This window comes from Heliangelus exortis, chromosome 1 (assembly GCF_036169615.1).
Source record: "Heliangelus exortis chromosome 1, bHelExo1.hap1, whole genome shotgun sequence".
In the NCBI taxonomy this organism is placed as follows: Eukaryota; Metazoa; Chordata; class Aves; order Apodiformes; family Trochilidae; genus Heliangelus; species Heliangelus exortis.
In genome coordinates, this window is record NC_092422.1 from 77,003,299 (window position 1) to 77,029,994 (window position 26,696).

At 40.1% G+C, this 26,696-nt stretch overlaps 1 protein-coding gene and 1 long non-coding RNA gene across 3 annotated transcripts in view; one reads left to right on the forward strand and one right to left on the reverse strand.

Annotated features, from left to right (window-relative positions):
- Positions 1 to 11,954, reverse strand: part of RPS6KA3 (ribosomal protein S6 kinase A3) — a 75,664-nt gene extending 63,710 nt beyond the window's left edge. For both annotated transcript variants that reach the window (XM_071749610.1, XM_071749600.1), the window contains exon 1: positions 11,667 to 11,954. In XM_071749610.1, coding sequence (XP_071605711.1) covers positions 11,667 to 11,741 — 75 coding nt within the window. In that variant the 5' untranslated portion in view covers positions 11,742 to 11,954. The remainder of the gene's footprint in view (positions 1 to 11,666) is intronic.
- A 52-nt stretch (positions 11,955 to 12,006) lies between these two features.
- Positions 12,007 to 16,960, forward strand: LOC139798649 (uncharacterized). The gene is made up of 2 exons (XR_011726889.1): positions 12,007 to 12,231; positions 13,049 to 16,960. It is a non-coding gene; the product is annotated as an uncharacterized lncRNA (long non-coding RNA).
- Positions 16,961 to 26,696: the final 9,736 nt, after the last annotated feature.

A 26,696-nucleotide genomic window follows, 5' to 3' on the forward strand; every position in this document is an offset into this window, starting at 1 on the left:
CTCCTGAGCATTTTTTTGCAAAAAGACACAGCTGGATAAAACTAAATTATGAGAATTATGGGTTCCTAAAATGACACATGCTTTTGTTGCTTTTTTTCAAAGGGGGTGGGGAGAGGAAGAAGGTTCAGCTTCTGTCTGATGGAGCTTCTCTCTGGTGGAGAGTTCTGGCTATGGTAACCCTGACATTTGCTCACCTTATCTGGCTTTAGGAAGACACCAGAGACTTATTGTATGACTCTAGTCTAGAACTCATCTTTCCATAAAGGAAGACTAGTGAAAAATCAGCTTCATATATGATAGGTTCCAGCAGAGGTGAACATACTCTTTATAAGCTGTGTCCATCATGGGCTTTATATGTTTACATGTTCCAGTTACACAGCTAAAGGTAATTTGATAAGATGATACTCCATAAAGCCTAATTTCACCTCACTGTAGCATCTTTTACTTATAATATACAAGCAGGGAATATTGTACTGTCCTAAGATAAATTAAAAGTTGAAATTGTCAACTAGAAGTCTATAATGATACCAGCTTAGTTAAGTAACAGAAAATAGTGTTTTAAATAAAGCCTGCTTATAAGTAACAAAAAATAGTGTTTTAAAGAAAGCCTGTTTATAAGAAAGCATATTGTGTATGCATGAAATTATCATTAAGGGCACAAGTCACTTCCTTTCCCTTTTCTCAAATCTATGCCTACATATAAATTAACATTTGTGTTTTAGCTACACATCTCTATATTCTGTCCTTGCTACAAGACAGCTTCCAAAGTGTCTCATCAATAGGAAAAAATGAGACAAAAACAGTAGAACAAATAATAAAATTGATTCCAGATGGAAAGGAGGATTCTGTAGTGTCCTAATAGCTAATGATGGCTAAACTCTGGGGCCTAAAATAGGGCAAATTGTGTACCAAAGCCATGTGCTCTAAACTGATTCCACATGCAACTTTCAGGAATAGTGATTCCTGCTACAACAACCATTTCACCAAATAATAATGTGCATTAACTGCAGCTTAAGTAATATTTTACTACACAGTAGGTTTATTAAAATTTCATGCTTACTATTTTAAGACAACTGAAACATAGCTGAAAGTGGAACAGACTATGAGAAACTTGAGATAAGCCTCTCTTTGAAGATGGAGATATCAACCATTGTTTTTTAAAAGGCTCTACTCTTTAACCTTGTTGAATTTTCAACAGTTTATCAGTCTACCAGAAAAAAAAAAAACCACAGGAAAACTTCTGCAACACAAACCAACTGTTCTGTACAATCTAGTTTTCCCATTTAATCCTTCATGGCTTTCAGTTATTTTTCAGTTGAATACAAAAAACACACTCAAAAAACACTTACTGGAATTAAGAACCAACTCAAGAAATCAGCATGTGTGCTATGCAGTAACATCTGAGCAAGATCAGTGGATTAGCAAGACATTTTTAAATAGGTCTGCCCAAGCAATGATTATGCTAAAGAAATCACTGCATGGTAGAACCAGTTTTTCTCAGTCTGAGCCGTGTAAGGTAAAGAAGATTATGTATATATGATTTATGGTTTGCTGGTATATGATACTATTAAATGTAAAGCAGCTATGTATTCATAAAGTCTACAAAATGTACTGCCTATCTTATGAGTTAAAAGGTAAAGCCAAATGGTTCCTATCAGAAGTGGCCACAGTTAAACCACTGTGGAGTGAGGAGGTCAGCAGCGTGCTTAAGGGGTGAGAAAATTAAGAAGATTCCATTTTGCTGGATGTAGACTCACTCTAGTATCTAACTAGAACCAAGGGCATGTCTCAGTGATCTAATATATCTGGACTAGATAGACTGGTCCTATGAACATAGAGCAAGAGAATATATTGAATACATTTTCACAAGTACAGATGGGTATAATTCAGAAGACAGAGACTGTACACCTGGATTATTCTTCTATACACTCCTCCCATAGTGGGACACTAAGCAAGCAGAATGGATCAAAGATCTGGCTATTTCCAGCGCTCTGGCTTCAAAACCAGATCATATTTCAGGTGACAGCACAAAAGAACTATACAAATAGCAGCTTTCAAAAAGCTCCACATAAAGTTTCTTTTTACACCTAAACACATCAGCAATCAAGTTACGCCACGAAAGAGGGGAGCACATACCTTATAAAGGTACACTACAAACTGCTCATCCAAACCACTAAAATTCCACTTCCAGTGCAAACACTCACATTAAGTTAGCTGTGTAGATTTGACTCCCCAAAACTTTTAAATCTGTTGCCACATTTCACTCAATTGCTATAAATTAATATTTAAACGTAGTTGCATTCCAGCATTTTTCCTGAAGGCATGTGGAAAAGGAACAGAGAAGAGATCCTACAGGTTCCGTGACCAAGTATAAAGCAAACAAACATCAGGGAATCTGCATCAGACATTTGGTATATGAATGCCCCTGATCTGAACCAAGAGAGCCTCTGACACAAGACAGGCAACTATAAAACAGGAAATCAACCATCAATATTTCTAGCAATCAAAAATTACAAGTTTAAACCCACAGAACTCCTAGGATATAGTAAAACATTTGATTGCCTTGCCAAAAATGTAATTTGAAGAAGGCTTGTCTTTTTATTTTATTTTTTTATATTATTTCACTTGCCTACAAACAACTGCACTGAAAGGGACCAAGAGGTAGCAAACTGTGACATATGTTAGGCAGTATTAAAAAAATATCATCGTACTACATCCTTTGTAAGAAAGGAATACATCAAGAAATGTAGCCCACATCCCACTCATAATCAGTTAACCACTTTCTGTAAAGTAGGGAATATCCTGCCATCCACACATTATAACTATATAATAATCTACAGTGTTAATGTAATTCATAATTATGGTTTCCACATTTGCTGTAAGAGACCCAATTAATCTCAGAAGTCTGGCAAAACTGTACTATCATGGGCACCTGCATAATAAACCTAATGCTGTTCCTATCTATCCTGATTAGGACAGATAGGACTGGACCCACGTGGCTAGTCATACATGAAACATACCATTTAGCATCCCAAAAAGCAATTTGAACTTGCCAATTTGGTACAGGATATCTTACTAGAATAATAGTATCAGGTACCCATCATCTACCATCACACATGTTTTTACAGGTATCTAAACCACTCTAATGGAAATAGTAAGTGGACAATACATTGTTTCCTGAACTACTTATTTTTCCCTATTTTTCCTGTTAGTTTAATCAGTAATATTGAAGACAGTGTACACTTGAAGTTTTAGAACTAAGTTTAGTATCACCAACCTCACATTCTGTTTGCAAGCTGTTCTGCTAATTTGGACTTACTTTGCTGAACTTCATGTTCAATTTAATACATTTCTGAAGGACATAAGTTTGTTCCCAAAGCTTCTCTGATATTAGACACCATCTAACATCTCCTTCCACTCCCTAAACATCTCAGCTGTGCATTTAGACTATTGCTGGACTATTTTTGGATGTTTACATAGCCCCTCTGCCACATATTTTAACCTTTTTACCCAACTACATTTGTCATTTTTTAAAAAACCCTTATGAAATCAATACCAGCTATTGCTTTTGGTATAATTCTTCTGCCATTAACTTCAACATTTCCTAATTCTGGGCCTGAACATATAAGTTAGTAACCAGTCTTTATACTATTAACAGAGTTCAGTATGCTATATCATTTTTTTTTCATTAAATTGGTGCCTTTCAGCAGAACCATACCCCCCAGTCAAGATACAATTTAAGAATCAGACTTTACAGCTGGATAAATCAAGAACTATGAATGGTGTATCAGTGCAGGATGATGTTTTGAGAACACAAATAAGCAGACAAGACAAGACATCTGAACCACACCATTTAAAAATCATTATCTAGAAGTTGTAACATGCCAATGAGTAAGTAACTTAGGCAATAATTTAACCATGCATTGGAATTATAATTTAAATAAATTACCTGGATAGGCCTGAATTTTCTCCCAGGTAATTCCTAGTTTTCAACTAGTGAAACTTCCAGACTTACTCAACAGCTTTTAAACACAGTTACTGGATTAATAAAAAACACTCTTTCCCTGCTTTAAACCTTTTGAAGTAAAGTTTAGGATACAAAAAAATATTTCAAAACACACAAGAACTTCCCCTATAATTTAGTCATTAAAACACTATATCTATCTATCTATCTATATATGCACTTACACTCTGGTGTTTTCAAGGGACTCTGATCTGACAGAGCTCAAGAACCATGTGATCCTCGAATTGAATAAAGCTGTAACAATGCTTCTGGCTTGTTTCAAAGCAGCACAGGATATAGTATTCCCACTGAAACATTCATAACAAATTTGCTGTTTGCAATACAAGGCACTGCATGCAACTACATTCAGTAAAAGCCTTTTGAACTGTGCACAATCAAACTTGCTATTGTAAGCAGCAATGAGCTACACTGAGAAAAAATCTGTAGGTCCACAGAAAAAGTTTAAAATAGACGTGGAGAAGACCTTAAGAGGTCATCCAACCTATCAGCAAAGCACTATCAGCCATTCCTACGATGTTTACGTCTAAGCCCTTCTTAAATCTTCAGTAATGGAGTTTTAACAATCTATTCCAGTGCTGAACTAAAATATAAGACTTTAATAAGATCTGAATTAATGACTTGTGTCCTAACTCCTGAGCCGTGAAGCCACACAGATCCAAAGCACTTACCTAAATCCTGACCTGATGTAAACTTACATTACGTAGCAGAAGTGAGCTATCATCTTACACTTCTTTAGCTCACAGAATATATTAAACACATTTTGCATATGCTATGTTAAAAATAGTACATGCAAGCATTAAAAACTCTGTATTTTTTTTCAAAAATCAAACAAAATCCTAAGATACGAGTCTTTATTTTTATGAAACATAGAATTACTGCAAGTATTTCTTTCATGTAAAACTTTGTTACTCCAAGTTCCACTAATTCCACACCATTTATTCTAAACTTTACTAAGGTAAATTTGCTGAATATTAAAAAAAGTATCAGGACATAGAAACTTGCCTTTCTGTATACAACTGACCTCAGCTATAAACAATTTACTTGCTGATAGATCTTTTAGATACAAAACCAAACTTCCTTAAGTTAGGATACTTGGGCAACTTGATGCTTTTGGAAACCCTATCTGCCTGACACTACCACCTTCTTATATAATATGACTCAAGAGTACAGATTAATACAGAAAACTAGTCCCCTTTCCTCGGCACTGGCATTTGTCCAGTCCTGTGCCAAATTAGCTCAGAAAAGGAACTAAAAAGAAGTTTGCAGCTCTCAGAGTTTAATTATCTGAATTAACTCAGCTTGAAGTTAGGCAAGTGCCATAGCATTATCCAAGATGCAAGACATATAGTATCATAAAATCTTTGTCTAGGCCAACAACTTTCTGTAGCTAAAACAAGCTCCATGTATGTTCATTTGTTTAAAAAAACCCCAAAACACTAAAACAAAAACAAAAAACCAAACAACAAACACAGGGAAACAATTTTTTATTTAGTTCCCTGCCTATAGATGTGGTAAATTCTTATACTGAACACGTCAATTTAGCAGCCTTAGTAAAAAACAAACAAAACCAAAAAAGCCCTACAACAACAAGCACACCACCTATTCTCTATTCATCCACTGCTCCAAAAGGGAAGAAAAAATGAATAGGTAGAAATAACTTCAATATATCCAGCCACTTCTCACAGACATTATCCTTAGAGTAACTCTAGCACCTGACAGTAGACAAATCTTTTCTTGAGAGTGTATTTGCACAAGCAGGTAGGTATGTTTCACCATCACCACCTCCTGCAGTTCCTGGCCCACCAAAATGCCCAGTGCCTGGCCCTGGGCTTCTTCCAAAGTCAACTGGGGTGCACATACATGGGAGTACATACCAGGTCCTTCCCCCGTGAGCTGGGGGCTGCCAAGGGGCAAAGAAAAGGCTTTGTGCTGCAACTCCTTCCAATGTAGACACAGATTTTCCAGCAAGAATTGGTTTCTTATAATCTCTTTGCATGCTAAATGAAAAAGGCTGAAATTTAATACTGCAGCCAACTAAAACCCCACCCTTTTAAACTCATTTTGTCATTTAGCTATTTTAATAAATTCCACTAACAAGAGAGACTAAGCTACAGAGCAAGTTTGCTGTTTCCTAAAGTTCAGCATTTCCAAGATGACTGCACAACAAATGGCAACTGCTGGAAGACAGGAGGAGAAAGACTCCCCATGAAATTAAAAAATTGTTTACCATACAAGTCTAAGTTCTTACAGTAACTAATTTTGGCAATCATGTTATGGAAGGAATAACATAAATAATATTCACCATGATCTGATTATATTCTGAAACCACCACCTCTTGAGCCTGCAGAACAAGAAAACTTTATTTTTCAAAGCTATGTTTTGCTGGATGTCCAAAGTCACAACAAAATACTGCTTTCTCCCATCTTCTGTAAATACTTACGCACGTTCAAAAACAATTAATGCTTGCAATGAAAGTTTAAATGGAAGTTTAATTAAATAGAACCTCAAAAATTGCGTCACAAAACAGACCTACACAATAATAATGTATTTCGAATGCACGTGCTACTTTTTGCACAACGGAATGGCTTCACTCAATAAATACTTAAAAAAGCAGCACATTTCCACCAGAAAGACTTAAGCGGAGCATTAAGCGTATCACCGGGGGTTCCCTGCATCAAAGGGAACATATGGTAACTGTTACTGATAAGAATGAGCTAGCAGTAACTTTGTGGTTGAGTCATTGTAGTAGGTCTCTGGAAATCAGAGTTCATCTCTTAGGTCTAGAAAAGAAACATGCTAGATGGAGTCACTAAGCTGCTGAGCCTCACTTTCTCATCTGTAACAGGATTTTTTCCCCCCTTCTCTTTCCAGTGGATGAGGCATTTAATCTTATTTCAGCGACCCCGGAGAGAATAAGTAGCAGTGTCATGTAAGTAAGCATATAGCACAATATTTTAAGTAATCAATAATTTAAATTCATATGAACTTACAAATTCCTTGAGGAGATTTTAACTTCTTTGGGTTTACTGATTAAATTATTCTCCTCTTTCAAGTCACCAAGATCAAAAAAATCAATTGCAATGTTTTGCTCTTGTCTGAGTAACTCTTAAATTTTTTACTATTGAATACTGCTATGAGTTATATTAAAAAACAACCAAATAACAACAAACAAACAAAAAAACCCAGCAACCCCCAAACCATTATCTTGAATGAGTTCATAGAGTTGCTAGATCTGCCAACTGTCAAGATGAATCAACTCATAAAGCCAGTATTTTTGATGTGCAGATACAATTAAATTCCCACCTTAGTCTATGTATCATTGTGAATATAAGTCTGGCATTTCAAATTACAGACAACTACAGTTATAGTGACAGATCACAATCAGTTCAGAGACAGCAGACATGCCTTTAAACTTGTCAGTCTGCATACATCTACTTGCTGTTACCATGTCCCAGCAGTGGTGAGAAATAATACACAGGCAATAATGTACAAAACAATTACAAGCTAGAGCTGTCAATGTCATAAAAAACCCTAATGGAACGATTCAAGAAGTCGAGCTCAACACATTCCACGAGAAAATAAAGAGCTACGGAGCACACACAATTCAACAGAGTTAACCACCTACCTGCTCCTACCCCACCCAGCTGACAGCAGAACATCAGTACTATGTTACACAATAAGAATGTGTTAACTAAAAAACAGTAAAGTTCTACCATTAAGGATCTGAAAAAGCTGAATTAAAAAACCCCACACACCTACACATCTTTCATGCAGATGATACTTTTCTCAGGATGGTATTTGCAGATATGTAACATCTGTTCTCTATCACAGTGGTTTGTGGAATACAGGGTATACTACCTATTTATATGGGAATTACATTGCCAATAGACACTTTTAACCCAGTGTAAGAAAAAGTCACTACACAAATCTGTGAACAATTCAGACTTCAGAGGCACTGCACTGACATCAGGTGTGTCTGAGAAGTGATGGTGGAGCAGTGCTGAGAATTCTGCCTATAACGGAGGGGCAAAAAATACAAAATCCACACAGCCTGTTCCATTTGTGTGATGCTACTTTGGCTTTGAATTGTTTGCTTGTGTTTGATATACAAGAAATTAATGTAAATACAGCCTTTGTTCCTGAGTGAACACTGATTACACAGACTTGTACAGCATGTAAAGAGACAACCAGAAGTATAACCTCATGGCTGCAGGTTGCAAATCATCTGATAAATTTCAGATCCCACGCCAGAAGGGACAAAAATGTCAAGGTAATGTGAGAATAAAGTTACAAAGCAAAAATTACATTATACTAGATTCTTTAAAGCATCAGTACAAGTTAAATGTTAGCACTCCTTGCCTCATGCAAGGTTAAAGTAATTCTAAATGGAGAAGATAAAACAAGGAATTCTGCAAAAGAAATTCTTTCTCAATTGCAAATTTAGAGCACCTAAATAAAAACTCCTAGATAGATGCCACAAATGCTGCCCAGAAAGTCTAGCAAATGCCATATCCTGATGATGGCCAGCTCTTTCAATGCCAAAATTTGGCTGCCATGACTGTATTAATTCTCCTTCAGTTGACATTAATATGCATAGCTGGGTGAACAGATCAAAGGATCAGGATGGTTACTCAGGCATTCAGCTACAAACTCAAGTCATCAATACTTAATTTGCTTGAAAGCAGTTGACTTAAAATAACAGGCACATTCTCACCATGAAAAACAAACCTATGCTAGTTATAAATCTTGAGTATACTTAGCCAATGAAAGACAGAATCATTGCACAGGCTTTACAGATATGGCGATTTAAAACACAAAACTTTTTTTTTAAAAACACAACATATTATTCTATATAGACAAATTATTTTTAAAATAGTGCAATGACTTTACATATTGTAAAAGCTGACAGAGATGCAATGTGGACAGCTTAGAGATGTAGAAACAAAAGTCCTGGAACTGACGTCTGAAAACTATAAAGCTTCATTTTATCTAAAAACTTTTTTTTTGTTATTTCTTAAGAAGGACCATGTTTAACAGATCTTACACAGCAGCAGTTAATGGTTAATTATACTGTCTTCCAAAGTAATGCTTGTTAAAGGTATGCTATTCCTTCTACTAAATTTGCTCACACATCACAGCAAATCACCTCCTCAGAGGTATCACTATAAAAATAAACACAGGTCTACACCAGGAAACAAATAAAATAATAATCCAATATAAAAACTCAGAGTTTTTTAAGACAAGAAAAGTGTGCGAGCTGAGTTTTAAAGCTCAATAACTTTTAATTCCAAGTGGATAACACAGTGATTTGTCAGAAAATCTGAGAGGTTAGCAGAAATGCTTTACCTCACTCAGTATTACAGCTGAAGACATAATTATTAGCAAACTATGACAGAAATCGCAATGACTTTCCAGGTGGATGTAAAAAATACTTTTGCACAAGAATTCTCTTTTAGGATAGAGCCTGTAATTAATATATCACAGTGCTACAGATAAGTACAACTTGTGCAAACTGAAAATATAAGCCATGCATTTAGGTAATTTGTTACTTACTATTTTCACTAAAATATTTTTCCTTAAAAACTCATTTCAGGCAAGCAACCTTTCTAAGTCTACCTTTTTCCATTTGAAGTCCATCTGAGAAGCTTTTGCAGGTGCAGTCTGCTCTTTTCAAGAACTGAGTGCTTACTCCAGAGTAGGGCCTTCATGTGCAAACCCATAACTTCAGTTGCCCTTTCATGTTTTCTTGGTGGTCCTACAATTTTTTTGGTGATAAAACCGCTGTAAGACCCATGTCAATGTTAGTGTTTAAGTATATATTTTTAGGAAGAGTTAAAATACACTTGTTTCAAAAGTTTGTGACCACTTTTAAAAACCAAAACATGCCTGAAATACACTACAACAAGTAACAAAATATAGTTACTCATGAACAAACACATATTTCAAATAACAATCTACCTCTCCAGCATATATATAATAATAGCACATATATATATAACATATACATAGCATATATTATGTATACTACATATAAGAGCATGTATATAGCAATGCTAACTTTCCAGCATATATACCATTATGAAGTTACACAGACTACAAGCAGAAAGCATGAAGGCTAGACTGTCAGTTAAGATCTTTTCTCTAAACCATTAATCCAAGTGATTTTGCAGAAATATCTCCTCTGCCACCTTTTTTCCGCATCCCCAAGCATCACACTACTGCTGTAGTTACTCCCCATTAAAAAAAAATGACAACATTTAAGCTCATAACTTAAGTCAGTGAATAACTGTCAAGAATTTAAAAGACAGCTCTGCCTGTCAGATCAGAACTGTAGATTCTTCTGAACCCCAGAGATGCAGTGGCTTTAAGCAAAAGGAAGACAAGATCAAAAGGATAAACGTTTCTGATACTGCAGAAACTTTGCATTTGTCTCTTTCTCTTCGCTCCACTCACTAAGGAGTAAGCCCCTAACCTTGTGACTAGTTCCGAGCTAGCCTGAGTTCGTGCTGTTCAAGATCAGCATCACTCGGAGCCGCCTGGCTGCGTATCAGCTGGAGCAGATTCAGGTAGAAGCTGCACTGTCAGAGGAAGCTTTTTCTTTTCAGTCTGGTCGCGAACTACCTCATGCACTGTGGGCTACTAGGGAATCACGGAGCAAAGCACAACTGACTGCGTAGGTGTAGTGTTTACATAGATTCAAATCAACACAGTAGTAGACTGTAGGAAAAAATGAAAATAACTGAAGGCATTTTATGGCCTCGGATACAAGCGAATCCAATTTCCAGCCGCTCTCATTACCCCAGCCCAGGAAAGCCGACACGCGTCCTGCCTAACAAGGACAGGAGCGCAACACCAACTCCCCGCTACTCACAGCGGGAAACCACCCCGCGCTGCGTATCTCAGGGATGTTCCCATAAACTCCGCCGAGCACAAAAGCTTCACCCAGGAGAAACGTCCTTGCGGTTTCCCAAACGCTTGCGAAACTGCAGAGACAACCCCATCCCGCTTAGATAAGGGGGCAGCGGCACCCGGGCAGGGACGGCCCTTGGCCGCCGCAGAGGGAGCAGCGGCACCGGGCAAAGCGAGGGCACCGGGCAAGGCCCCCGAGACTCTCGGCCCCTCCACCTCGGGCCGCGCCTGCCGAGGCGGCGGGGCCGCCCCGAAAAGGGAAACTCTCCGTGACAGTAACCAGACACCGCGCTGGAACAAAAGCGCCCGGGTCGGCCGCCACCGCAGAAGCAGGTTACTCCCTCCCGGGGAAGGGGGCGGAAGGGGAGGGAGCGAGCTGGAAGCAGCCCGGTCCCGTGAAACACGCCCCGAGCCCCGGCGCGGAGGAGTCCCGGCCGGTCCTGGCCGTGAGTCAATGCCCCGCAGAGGAAGCGGCGCACAGGGGCCGCCCGGGCGACAGGCGCCGAACCTCACCCCCCCCTCTGCCCGTCCAAGCGGCTCTAGGGCTCGGAGACCCGCAGCGCCCCGTCCCCGCAGCGGGCCGCTACCCCCCGCTCCTCTTCCCGTACCACTCCCGCCCCGAGCGCCTGCGAAAGGGAAACTCAGCCCGTTCCTTGAGCGGCAGCCCAGATCCCGTCCCCTCCTCACAACTTTCCCCAAAACAACCCCCGCCCGCCCGTTCCCCCCCCAGTACCTCGGTGCTGCTGCTCTCGGCCGCGCTCTCCACAGCCATCTTCTGCCAAGGGTCCGCCAGTTGCGCCAGGGGCATCTTCCCCGTCCGGCTCCCGCAGCCTTCACACTCCGCTTTCCCGCACCCCGGCGGCGAGGCGGGGGCGGCGAGGCAGACAACGAGCCCTCCGGAGGGCGCGGGACACCCTAACTGGATCTACCGGCGGCTCCTGCGGCGATCGCTGCCCGCCCCTGCTGCTGCCGGCCGCTCGTCCGTCCGGCCGCCCGTCCTTCCGTCCGTCCTCCCGCCCCCTCCCTGCTGCCAGGCGGAGCCGCGCTTCCGCCCTCCCCCCGGCCCGCCGCTCCCGCCCGGCTTCCGCTCACAACATGGCGCCGGGGCTCTACCTGCGCGGGCAAGGGCGCTTGCGCAAGCTATTGCCGGGTGGGTAACTCGCCGCCCTGGTTCTCCCCGCCTGCAGGTACCGGGCTGGTCCGGTCCGGTCTGCAGGGACTGGGGACAACGAGCCTCTCCGTGGCGAACCTAGGCGCGGGCGAGAGCGCGGCGCTGCGGGAGGCCTGGGCAGGACGGGGTCAGTGGCGGGCGCGGCCATGCCATGGGTGGGGGAAGCGTTAGGTGACTGCGGGCGGGCGGCGCGATGCGGGGCCGGAGCTCTCCGGGGCGAGGCACGCCCGAACTTCGCCATTCTCCGACCTCGGTTTTGCCCGGGTTTGTGCAGGGCTTTGGCGGGCAGGCCCGCTGGGCTGAGGGGCAGCAGCAGCAGCAGCAGCCAGGGCTCCATTCTTCATAGGGAGCGGCCCTGTGGGGGGTCTCACCCTGGGCCCTGCCGCTGCGAGGCTGAGGTGGGCCGGCCCCAGCGGGAGGGGCTCTTAGAGACCCCTTGGGGTGCTCGAACGGGGCCCCGGGGCTGTCGCTGCCCAGGAGGGTAAGCGGTGGGGAGGGAATGGTAGAAACGAAAAGTTTGTTTGCATAAACTCAAGGGCGGATGGAGAAGTGGGGAGGCGAGTGAAGACGGGGAGGAAGACGTAGTGTTGTGCAGAATATCATTAGGCAGAGCGGGAAAGGAATTGAGATGCGGGAATTTGTTTTTTTTAGCAATACCATTTAAGTAGCGGTTGGACTGAATGAGTAAGAGTTGCCTCGAAGCAGGAAAGTTATACTTCTGCTGGCTAAGAGACATGAAGATAAAGCTGTCAAAAAACCTCTCATCGTTTCTGAAAGGAACCCTTGTTTTACTTTTTATCCTCAGCTTTTAGCTAGTCTACCACCAGCTGACTTAAATAAATTCTGAGATCCATGAGTATATGCTGTCCCACATAATTCTTTTAAAATGCGGAGCACTCTAAAACCATCCTTCTGCGATGTTGTATGTGGTTTTGCTGATGCAGAAGAATCCTTGAAACATTAGACCAGCAACTGAAGATGCGTACTGGTGTCAGAAACCTTGTCCTCAGAGCCAAGTTTTCCGGAGCTATGTTTGAGAAGGCAACTTTGTTCTCAACATCCCCCACCGTCCCAAAGCATTTCTAGACTTTGACGTGCCACGTGCTTTGTTCCATCCACGATAAAAGTGAACATTCTTTAAATATCTGGAATTTTTTCAGGGGTGGGAGTAATGGCAAGAGTGCTAGCAATTAAAAGCGTGTGTGCATGTAAACGCTATTGTGATGAACACAAACTACTTGTGTTTCTGCTTGGTAGCATTTTTGATCCCACTTTGTATTCATGCAGGCATAAATTCCTCTCTACAAAGAGGCATGAAGGAATGGATAGAGAGCTGCTCATAATGAATCAGACTTCAGGTGGTACTAAAGAGACTTCCATATCTGGAGTAAAAGGTCAGAGTTGAATGGTCACTTGAAGGCATCACCACTGCCAGGAGAAGCAGTTGTGCCTTCCTCCCCTTGCTCACTGCTCTTCAGTCTGGCCCTTGCATCAGCCTCTTCTGAAGTGATGCAATTGCTTGTGCTGCCACGTGGTGAGTTAGACTGGGGAATAGATTTATGTCAAAACTATCCCTACCCTTTTAACCTTTTGTTTTCTCAAAACCCACTAACCAGTGCTGTCAAAGTTTGAGTTAAAGATGAAGAGAGGTTAGGTTGAAAACAGGCAATTTACAAAACTCTGACCAGTTATTTGTGTGAAATTTAGAACAAGGTAATAGAAAACAGATCGTTCAATAGTGCTTTGCAGCCTTTATGCTTAATAGGATAATATTAATAGCAAGGAATACTTTTTTTGTGGTGTCATCTACAGCAGGTTACTTCATTCTCAAACTGGTTGCTAGAATGTTGAATAAAAATGTTATGTTCACTGCAGTCATACATTATGTGTTTGACACCCAAATCAAGACTTTTAAAAAAATCCTTGAGTTCATGTAAAAATTCGTTATGAAAAAATATTTCCGTCCATCTCTCTGGAAACATGAGTCCCTTTTCCCTCAAAGGGATAATTAGCTTTACATTACCAAAGCCTGAGCATTTGTACCTGCATCAATTATACAGTCAGGTATGGATACCTGAGATGTGTCACTAGGGAGAAGAACCTGAGTAGCTGGAAGGTGGCAATGACAATAGAAAAAAACCCCTAAACCTAAGCTTGCATTTAACATAGTCTTCTCAATTTCTCTTTAAATGATTAGACATCCTTCCTCTAAATAAAAAAGGTCTGTATGTACTCGTTTCATTTCATAGTTGTCTAGTCCTTTCCTGCCGTAGGTAGCTATTCCAAATGACTTGTTTGAATTACAAACTCTTCTTAGGAGAGTGGGTGTCACATTTCAGTTAGCATCTTTAAATTTTGTTTTTCAGTGAATGCGTTCTATGAATCCAGAAAAACAAGGGTAAACATCTTCAGCAGTAAGAGGGCTGCAAACAACAGAAATCTGACCTTTTCTCATGCACTGAAGTACAGGGGTTAGGCAGAAGTATGCTATTTTATTGTTCAGGGCTTTGAGTATTATCACACCACACATTTAAATTTTATAAAGGGAAAGCTTCATCAGGATTTTAATGGGAGCTCCTATTCAAGAACATACTTCAGGGCAAGAAAATTATCTGGAAATTGTCTCCACGGGGAAGAGAAACATATCAAATGACTCTGGGAGATGCGGGGGATTCTGCCTTTCAGATCCTGTAAAGCTCAGAGTTGGATGCTGAAGATATTTTGCCTCAAGACTGCAGCTTCTGTTTTTCATTCCTTTTGTCTCGGGCCAAAGCCAGATCGTGCTTTTACCTGTGGCAGGAGACCTTTCCTTTTACCCTCTTCCCATTAAGCACAGCCACCACTACTTGACTGTTCTTCACTAATACCTCTCTTAGTTGTGGGGGTTAATTTCACCTTTGCATAAGTGGTTGCAGTTGTGTTGCATCCACAGAAATGTTTTACACGTATTGCTCTGGAAAATTTGATCATGTTCTTTAGGAAAAGGGTAGCATATGGCACTGAAATGACAGAGCAATATAAAATCGTGTTAACCTGTCATCATATGAATTAGCTGGGTTTCACAAGCTGCACCATTCTTTGATCTCCCTTCTAACAAGTCTCTCTGAAATGTCACCTTATTGAAAAGGGGGACATCAGCTTCATAGGACTTACCTGTCTTTCCCCACGGAAGGCATCTTCATGTGTGAAGAGCAGAAGTTGGGGAAGCTTCCTTGTAGTTGCTGGTATCTAATGCTTTGTCTAGTACCTGCTTACTCTTTGCAAAAAAGGTAGAATTCATAGCAGAGTTAGTAAATCACCATAGTCATACCCAAAAATAAGCTAATAAGTATAAACAAGGATTAGTTTGCTAATATTACTATCCAAATAATCACAGAATTGTCACAGTTGAGAAAGACCTCAAAGATCTCTGTGTCCAACCATCAACAATAAAAAACACCAATACCCACTAGAGCATGTCCTAAAGTGCCACATCTACATGTTGTTTTTTTTTAGTACTTCCAGGGATGATGAGTCCTCCCTGGGCAGCCAGGTCTAGCACCCAACTACTCTTCCAGTAAATAAATTCTTCCCAATGTCTAGTCTAAACCACTCTGGGTGCAGCTTCAGGCCATTTCCTCTAATCCTATCATTTATTTGGGAGAAGAGACCAACACCCACCTCACCACAACCTTCTTTCAGGTAGCTGTAATATTAAGGAGCTTGAACTTCCATTTTTAAAATACAAATAAAAGGGGGGGGAAACAAAGCAAACTATGGCAACAAAACCCACAGTCCAAGTCATCTAGAAGATGTAATAGTGTTTTTGGTGTGAAAAAGTAAATGCATTCCAAAAATGTGAAAATCAGTTTCAAAAAATACAAGCAGGGGTGTACTGGGGTGTATAATTTGAATTTAACACAGAAGAAAATATAAATATACAGTTACTGTCCAAATTTACATGGGAAAAACCTTCTGGGAGTTAAACAAAATCAATACTCTTTGTTTGTATGTATACAGTAGTTGCCAAGTCTTTTACTCTCAAGGCACCTGGATTCAATTCCTAGTAGATCACAGAGGACAACTGTGTAATTTAGTAAGTCAATATAGATGAGATTCAACTAAGGATGTTTTCAAAAGTGTGAAGAGGCCTTGATTAAAGAACTGTTAATACATCCTGCCAAAACAGACTAAGGAAGCCTTAGTGCTAATTAGAACTGATTGCTCTGTGCTTTATATTTACAAATATAATGAACGTCTCCTTAACCTGGTACTGAGTTTTGTTGATGTTTGGAAAGCAGGCAAAGACCTGAAGGAGAGAGTGCTGCAAGAAGTTTCCAGTTGGTGTGAGTTGACATAGCAGAGGTACCAGAAGGATTTGGCATATGAACAAGGGTTAATTAGCTATAATCAGTAATTTAAAAGGAACTAACTGAAATGAACGTATGTCGTGTATTAAGACTTAATCTGACCTTTCAAGCAACATCTGCTGAAGGGTGCTTTTACCATTACAGGCCCCTGGATGATGAAATTGTACAAGAATGCAAACATTTCCTACAATTTCCTTTGGCAGGAGCTTCTTTGAAGTACTGATCCCGCAAGTGTAGTAGATGTGATAATGACAATAAGACTATGTATAAATCCTATGTATAGTAGAGAGACTATGTCTGACTCACCACTTAAAATGAGCTTTTCTGGATGTATGTATGCATACATAAAATTGCACTGAAAGAGTAAAGCATAATGGATCAGCCTTGATGGTATTACTGTTCTGAGTTTTATCTGTGGTCACTATACGAGCAGGAAATACTGTGCCTGTGGTTTCTACATCCTGAGTGGAAATCTGGAATTCAATAAAATATGGTCTCATTACAGCATACCTGTCTCCAACATATGTTCTCATTTTAGTGTTTCTGTATGTACAGATAGCTCAGATTTATTTTCTGAATGACAAAGCTTATCCTGTTCCCCACAGAGTATGAGAAACCTTTTACTGAGCTTTGAAATATTACACAGAAACCAGCTATCAAATACTGAATACAAGTTGTCACCCTGTTACAGGGGAACATTGAAGAGCAATGATCAGAATTCCAGATCGTGGTATTTCGAGACAAAAAGGAAACAGAATATGAAGAAGGATCAGTCTCTGAGGGGTGGGGTTTTCCTGGGTTTTATATATTAACACAGCATAGCTGTTCACATAAAAAGAAAAAGATACAAAGGCGATAGACATAGAATATATTATATTATACAAGACAGAATAGCAATAACAAACTTTTCAGCTTCACAAGTCACTGCTATAAAACACACTAGGCCTAGCAGAGGGCACAGCATTATGTGCACCTTACCTGTCTCCTCCTGCAGATTTAGGAGTTAAATGTCGCCTGCCACTCTTTTATTCTTATCAAATTAGGTCTGATTTAAAGTCTACTGACAAGCAAAGCCTGGTTTATTGAGCATGTTCAGCATCTGACCTTAATACCTCAATTTCCTGAATTTATGCTCTCCTAATTAAATAGTTAAAATGTCTTCCCCCCTATCCCTTGGTCTCTGCAAAAGCTGCCCACCAAGTAATCTAAAAATCTTACTCTTCACTTCCTTTTCTGAGCCAAGAATCCCTTTTGAATCTAGAAAGCTTTACTTTCTCTTCCCTGACCCTTAATTACACTCAACAGGATTCTCCTGACAGAGATAACAGCTGTCCTTTATCCTGCTTGGCAACACCTGATCTTCATTCCCAGCAGTCTGCTGATCTTTTTCAAAATACCTTCTGTTGAAGTTATCAGACCTAAAAATACAGTTTGCTATCTCTGCTCGTTTGAAAGACCCTCATGTTCTATCAAAACAGTTCAATTGCTCTTCCCCAGCTTCTCACATTTGTGCCTAGCCTCTTCCCCTGTAGAGAACCGATCGGTGCCGTTCAGAGGAGTTCCCAGGTTTGTGACCATGTCCACGTTCTCCAGTGATCAGTAAAATTTGTCAGATCATCAAATGAAAATCAGAAAGGATTGTAATTGTTTATATTCTACACCAGGCTGTATATATGTAGTATCTTCCTCATCTCCCTGTATGTCAGCCATTGCAGTGCAGCTGCGGAAGTCCTGCCTTGAGTCCTTGTCCCCTCATAGAATCACAGAATTCATAGAACTGGCTGGGTTGGAAGGGACCTCAGAGATCATCAAGTCCAACCCTTGATCCACTCCCGCTGCAGTTACCAGACCATGGCACTGAGTGCCACATCCAGTCTCTTTTTAAGTATCTCCAGGGACGGAGAATCCACCACTTCCCGGGGCAGCCCGTAGTTCAGATATGTGATGGATTCACACTCTCATGTATTTTTTATATATGACTTCTGTGAAAAAAGAACTTCATTAATGGCTGACCTACCCTGAAGTGTTTCTCTACCACTCAGTTTGAGATGAGGGTTGGCAGAGTCCCTACAGACACCCTTCCTTGTGCCCCATGGGTGATTTACTGGTCTCTACTCTGAATATGGATATTTCAGACCCCCAGCAATCATGCCAGCATACAATGACACAGTTCTACAGTGAGTCGAATTCACTCCATTTCCACCACCCGAAGAGCTTACTTAAGGGAGGTATGGCTGTGATGGAAGCCAGGTGAAAGGAGTGAACAGAAACGTGTTAGCTGGAACAACTCTGTCCTCCTTGTGGGTACCACACTGTCCCTGCTGTGTGGCCCCACTTTGTCCTATTTGATGGAACAAAGACACCATTAGGGCCTTGCTCAGGAGTCACAACTTTGCCAAAAGGGATATTAAGATGAAGCAGCAACTGGATGGCAAAACAGCTGAAGGCTCTGTTAATATGACATGGAGTTTTGGGGTTGCAAAAAGGTATGTATATGAAAGGTGAGCCAGAAACTGTAAGTCTGTGCTGTCTGAGCTGTAACAACTTGTAGGCTCTAGTGCCCTTAAGCTAAGATGTGGTGCAGACTGGACTGTTAGATTTGTCAAGATACCATAGGTAGTAGAGGTTGTGGAAAATTTTTGGCTTGTGGGTCATTAAGTGAAAAGGAAAGTAATGAAAGATGTGGGAAGAAATGGAAAGGGGAGGCTGAGAATAAGAGATGGATGTTTAAACAGCAGAGGAAAAAGAACAGAATAGTTCTAAAGAGGATTTAAGGAGCAGTTATGTTGCGAAAATGAATAGCCAATTAATCCTATATAAGAAATTTTGTGTCAATATTTAGTGAATCACATGAAAACAAAGGCTGATGTGTTAACAGTGATAAGCCATAAAGATGTTCTAAGCAACTGTAGAAATCTGCCAATATTTTATTTTTTAGAGCCACTCAATACAAGATTAATGAAACAAAACAACCATTCAATGTCTTTTTAAATCCATTACAACCAGATAAATTTTCCAATGTCTTCAGCTAATGTTTGCAGTAAGAAGCAAATTTTCAGCTTCTAAGTCGGTCTAAAAGTTAATAGAGTCTTTGGTATTACATCACTGCAGACAGTAGAAAGGATTAAACGAGCTGTCAGGATTATATTCCTCCTCTAGTGATTTGCTTTCAGCAAAACTGAAGCTTTGTCTAACTTCAAAGAGGCTATTTTAAAAATCACAGTTTTCAGGAAGGAATGATGTTCTTTTGCCTGCTTCACCAGAATGAATGCTCTTCTGCTGCACACATTTGAGCTGCTTGCCCTAGTTGAACAAAAGCTACAATGAGGGCTTTGCTCAGTGTTAACAGTGTTCCCGCAGTATTTCACTGTCTCATTCTTTTGTGCTTTCTAGAGCTACTACTAATTTCATTGGTTAAGAGAGAGTGTAAATTGCAGTAAGATAGCCATGTCCAGAGAGAGCTGAATCACTGTGTTGCAAGGATTCTTTAATTATTAATTGCATTGGTACAGATTTTTTATTTATTTATTTAATAGTTTCTCAAGACAAAGAGATCCTTTATGAGCTCTTTAAAGCACCACTCATCTATAAGACAAAATTTTTCCACTTTTTTTTTCACCAAAACCCCTTTTACATTGGTGACATATCAACGCTTTTGTTTAAGGAGTTACATTCCACATTGGGTTTATTTTTCCTTGGGGACAAGCAAGAAATCTGTCACTAATTTCCTTCTAGCCAGCTCTGACTGCCTTTTCTCAGTCCTCTTAATCCTCTGTACATTTCTTCTTCACCATTTTGTCTTCTGAAGACAGACCTAGTTCTCTTAACTTCATTCTTCTGTTTCTTTCAAGTTACTCATCCTTCTCACACTATTTCACCTGGCACTTGGTGCCAGAAGAAGCAGGTCACCTGCTTTCCCTGCAATACATTGAGTGGATCTGAGGTGCTTACAAACCTCACCTACACCTGTATCCTCACTTGCCACATCTCCTCTCTCCTGCCCTGTCATCTTTATTTTTACCTATCTCTGCATTGCATGTGATGCAGTCAAAACTTTGCTTCCCCTTTTCACACCTAAACCCTTTCTCCTAATAACTTCCCACTTGGCATTCCAGAAACATCTCTAATCCTCCTTGTCAAGTCATCAGTTTCTCATTAAATCGTGTACCTTCTGGAGCTGAGTATTTGCAATTCAGCATTTCCTCTCTGTTGCCACTGCCAGGAGTTGCAGTCCCATTGCCGCAATGTTCTCACCGCCTCACGTCACTCACCAGCAAAGCCAGAGTGCTCACTTCTCTCATGGCATTTCTGCACCTTCACTTCTTTCTGCTTCTTAGTCTGTTGCTCAGCTTTGTGGCTCAGCAAACTCTGTCCTGGCTTATGTCACTTTTCTCATTTTATCCTTTAACTTGTTCATGGTTCAGTGTCCTTCTGCATCGTCTTTCCTACTGTTTCTCAGCCTCATCCATTTTTTATGTCACTTTGTGCTTCAGGCTTTTCTCTTAGAAAGCTCTTCTCTTCCATGAATCCTCTTGAGTCTTCTTGTATCCACCTTAACACTGTCTCGCAGCCACTGTCACAGAAAGTGTATTTTATTCCAAGTTAGAAAACTCTTCTAAGTACTGCTTTTCTACTGTCAAAAAACAGAAGCTTTTCCACCTCCACTTAAAAAGTAAGGAGAGCACTTGAGGGAGAGATATTTTTGCAGATGTAGAGTCACATTTTATATTGTCTTCTGAGGCTGACAGGATATGCATCTGAAGACCAACAGACTCCATATAAAGTCACTTTTGGACATTTTGGCAAATGGTTTAAACTCTTTTCTGTTTTATTTAGGTGCAATTCTAAAGTATTTGGATGAATGGTTCCCACTTAATATAAGGCTAAAATTTCTGTAAGCCTTAGGTGTTGGCACTCTCTAAAGAAAGAAAGTAAAAACTTTTATTTAGTTACAAGCCTTTGAAAAATGCATAAATACATTTAAGCATGGGATAACAATTGCAAAAAAATACCTAATTTGAGAGAGTGGGTGCAAAGTGAAAATGCTGGGAGCAGGCACAAGAAAAAGTCAAGCTTCTCTCTTTTATGCTTCTCCTTTGCCAGTGCTGTGGAGACTGAAAATAACTCCACTCTCAGTCATGTCATCATCATTAGAGGCATGGTGTCAGCCTAATTTGTTTTCTGACTTCACCAGAGGAAGTAGAATCTGACTGCTGACTCACTTGTTAGGTCTGAAATAAAGTAGTTATGTTTATTCCACCTATTTGGCCATGAGTTTGGGACTTAAAATATCCACCTCCTTTTTTGGAGGTACAGGTACTCTTATTCATGAAGGGAAAAGGAGTCTGAAATAACTCTACTTTGTTATCATAGAGAAGATGTTGTCTAAAGCAGGAATATATAAGATTTTTCAAGAGCTGCCCTACTGTCTACAGTTTTCTTCCTTCATACTAGGCCAGAGTGGTGGTCCAGTTGTTCTCCCTTGACCTCAGCCTCAGCATCGGATGAAGCACCAGTGATATCACTAAGCAATGGTTTTGCTGCAGATCCCTCATTCAGATGCTTTTATTTTTCTTTCTTGGCCTGCTTCCTGAAGTCTCTCTAAGCTGAAATGAAGAAGTCTTGTGGAAAATCAGCGTGCAAATGGACCCTTTTTTGCCCGTTTCATTGTCCTTTGTTTTCCATGTACCTCTGAGTTTGGGCAGAATTTCTCTTGCCCACAAATATTTTTGATGTCTCCATTTACACACATTTTGAAGAAAAAGAAAAAAAAGTTGCAGCTTAGTTTGGACTAGCAAAGTAGCAGCAAATGGCAACTTATCCTGACAGAATTCTGTTTTTTTTTTTTTTACTTTCTTTTATATATGTACATGAGGGTCAGATCCTCTGCTGGCAGAAGATGACAGGAGCTCTAGCTCCTTCAGCCTCTTTGCATCTTCTGGGGATTTTAGCTTAGTCTGCCACTGACTCAAGCAAGCAAAGTGGAGTTGTGTCCATAATTGAAAGATAAGGCATATTTAAATGCAATGAATGGCTCTGGGTATTTAGAGAAAGGAAGAACACACACAAGAAATAATAATAATAATAAAAAAGATACCGATTGTTTCAGTCATGTGGTTTTCCTCAGGATGTTTTAATAGCGTTGCCTTAGTTTCAGTTTATTTTTCTGTAATCCTTAAATGTTATTTAATATTGGCTATAATATTATTTTCTTCCTTTAGCTTGTTTGTTCTTAGTTCCTCCTTCTAGAGTTTTGGTTAGGAGATACTTCTAGCTAATTTTTTACCCTTTTTTAAGATGCAGGGGGAAAACATGCTGCCATATTTTAAAAATTTTATGGCCTCAATGAATAATTTTTTTAATTTGTCACACTTTTAATCATATGTATGCACTTTAATGACAGAACTGTGTCAGGGAAAGCAAGGAATTCTAGGAACTGATGTGACAACAACATTAACCATTAACCTTTTATAACTCCTTTCTCTGGGATTAATTTCAGTTGCAGAATGTATCTTATAAAAAAACTGTGAAAACTAATGGCAATATTTAATTTAAATATGAGTGGAAAGGTAATGTACTAGTGTATTAAAACAATGAATACAATTCTTTTCCCACTGAAACCATAGGCATAATTCAAATAAATACCTACAGGACCAAAACTCAATTTAACTTTTTAACTTTCATTTTATAATGGCAATGTGCATCCATAGAGAACTGCTGCATAGCATCTGTCAATTTAGGAGCTGGCTATATAACACAATGCATTTAAAAGTCATTGTCTTTGTACTCAACATCAGATGCTGACTTTGAGGACATTTTTAGAATGTTGTGGAGATGACTGGCATCCTAATATTGCAGACCATGGTAGACTAATTTAATCCTGCTTTAGGAACCCCCCTAGATTTATGCAGGATGAGGAAGATTTGCAATTACTGTCTTAGATGTTTCTATCTGGATTAAATTGACTACACCAACACACACACATTTTTTGTGAAAACATCCAAGCATTTCTTTTGCAGGCTGTAATGATTAATGAAAATTAATGAATATTTCCTTTTGTTCATGAACTTGTAAAGGACTTCAACTTGGACCAAAAAAATTTCCATGCTTCAAGGGATGTGTGTCATAAACTGGGAGAGATTTCATGTTCCACCCCACAGCATCATCTAAACAGTTTGTGCTTAGCCTTGCTTTTTAAACTCTGCATTCAGTTTGGTGAACTCTTCACATAAACTGGTCTGCATCCTATAAAATGGATTATGCTTGTGGCTTTTGAGAGGCAAAAACCATTGAAAGCTTATGGAAGTATTGTCTGACGAAGAACCAAATAAACTGTAAGTTAGAAACCTCAGGATTTGAGCCAGAGAAAGCTGAAGTAAATAATTCCTCCAGTTAATACTGAAAGTTACTTAGCTTGGTACAAGCTGAAGGAAATTTCAGCTGAAGAAAGAATATCTGAAAAATAAAAAAATGATAGACATTATAAGGAAACAGCACTACAAGACGTACAAACTCATCCTTCTAGATGGATAGATGTTTCTTAAGTTGTTCAAAATAATGTGTTAGTACTTTGTCAGCCATAATATTTTACTATTTTGTATTTGGTGATGTTAAAAATATTGTAATAACTATTGTAACACCTTCATAGGGATGTATTCAAACTCACTGAACTACATCCAAAGGCTAGAGGAGCATAGAGGGTACCTAAGCCATTTCCATTGATACTGTGTGCATTAGTTAAACAGGCACAAAAAATAAAGCAAAAGTGAAGAAACTACAGAAAAAAAATATTCTTACCTTAGGCACTTTGTAATTTTGCCTTGCAAAATAGAGTAAGGCCCAGGTTTTCTAATGGGAATGTATCAGATCAGAGCCTGTGCTATATATTTGATTCATCCATTGGTTCCTGCCATTCATGCCACAACTGCCTTGTTGTGTAGGGATGGGGTACACAAATAATAACAGGGGTTTCTATAGGTATGTCAGCCAGGAAAGGAAGGTCAAAGAAAGTGTACACCCCTCTGAAGTACATGACACACTGGTAACAGCAGACAAGGAAAAGGCTGAGGTACTCAACAAACTTTTTTGCCTCAGTCTTCATTGGCAACTTGTCTCCCCACACCTCGCACTCTGGATGGACCACAAGGCAGGGACTGGGGGAGTAAAGTCCCTCCCATTTTAAGAGAAGATAAAGTTTGTGATTACCTGAGGAACATGAATATAGGTATGTCTATGGGGCCTGACGAGTCACGTCCTACGTCCTGAGGGAATTGGCTGATGAAGTTGCCAAGCCACTTTCCATGGTATTTGAAAAGTCATGGCATTCAAGTGAAGTCCCTGGTGACTGGAAAAGAGGGAGCATTGCACTTGTTGCTTAAAATGGTAGAAAGGAGGACCCTGGGAACTACAGACCTGTCAGCCTCATCTCTGTGCCTGATAAGATCACAGAACAGATCATCCTAGAAGCTGTGTTAAGGCACATGTAGGACAAAGAAGTGATCTGAGGCAGCCAGCATGGCTTCATCAGGGGCAAATCTTTCCTGACCAACCTGGTGGCCTTCTACACTGGAGTGACTACATCAGTGGACAAAGGAAGAGCCACAAGTGTCATCTATCTGAACTTCTCTGAGCTCTTTGACATGGTTCCATACAACATCCTTCTCTACGTTGGAGAGATATGGATTTGATAGATGGACTGTTTGATGGATAAGGAATTGGCTGGATGGTTGCATCCAGAGAGTAGTGGTCAACAGCTCCATGTCTGAATGGAGATTGGTGACATGAGATGTCCCTCAGTGATCCTTTCTGGGATCAGGACTGCTTTGTGTCTACATCAGTGTAATAGATAGTGGGATTGAGTGCACTTTCAGCAAGTCTGCAGATGTGCTAAGTGGTGGAGCTGACACAGCTGAGGGACAAGATGTCATCCAGAGGGACCTGGACAAGCTTAAGAAGCACATGTGAACCTTACGAGGTTCAGTTAGGCCAAGTGCAAGGTCCTGTACCTGGGTTGGGGCAATCCTCAATATCAGTTCAAGCTAGGGGATGAAGGGATTGAGAACTCTGTGGAGAAGGACTTTGTGTTACGGGTGCATGAAAATCTGGACATAAGCCAGCAACATCTTCTTGCAGCCCAGAAAGCCAACTGTATCCTGGGCTGCATCAAAAAAAGCGTGGTCAGAGAGTCAAGGTCTCAACCTATGAGGAAAGGTTGTAGAACTGGTGGTGTTCAGCCTGGAGAAGTGAAGAATCTGGGAAGACCTTACCGTGGCCTTTCAGTACTTACAGGGGCCCTATAAGAAAGATGGGGACAGACTTTTTATAAGAGCCTGTAGAGATAGAACAAGAGATAATGGTTTTAAACTGGAAGAGTTTAGATTTAGAATAGACGTAAGGAAGAAATTCTTCAAGTGTGAGGGTACTGGGACGATGGAAAAGTTTGCCCAGAGAGGTGGTAGATGCCCCATCCCAGAAAACATTCAAGATCAGGTTGGACAGAGCTCTAAAGAACTTGATCTAGTTGAAGATATCCCTGCTTCCTGCAGGAACTGGACTAGATGACCTTTAAAGGTCCCTTCCAACCTGAACCATTCTGGGATTCTATAATAAAAACAAAACTCAAGTTCAGCAAAAGGTTGACTTCTTATCTGGGTGAAGAAGCTAATACTGGTGCTAATTACATGCCTTTAAAAAGGCAAATCTTCATTAAAGCTATTGTTCCCAATTAAAAATACATTAGATTTACTGTCTATCACAGTTTCTAGCTGCAATTCTTAAGGACTAGGAACTGCTTCCATACAAAGGGCTGCAAGGACTTGGCAAAATTAAATAGATGCCCACATCCACATAACTTATTATAACACATATGATGTAATAAGTCACAGATGGATGCATGGACTATGACAGAATGAAAAATATAAAACTAACTCAGCTTTTTGAGTTTGTATATTTTGTAAAACATATCTAACGCCCTTTTTTTCAGAGCCATTCAGACAACATACTTTCAAAAAACTCTACAATGGTAAGGGAGGGCTAATTAATGTTAGAAGTGTCATTTTTTTCTAGTGCAATCTCAGTACATTTTTATGGCAATGCAGCTAAACATCTCTGTACAAAAACTGCAAAACAGAAAGTGGTAATTGTTATTGACAATTTTGTTATACTGAGATATGTACTGTTAACTTTTAAGTCTTTGAAACCTGCAAACTCTAGAAAGACCAATATACATGTAGCTTATGCACGT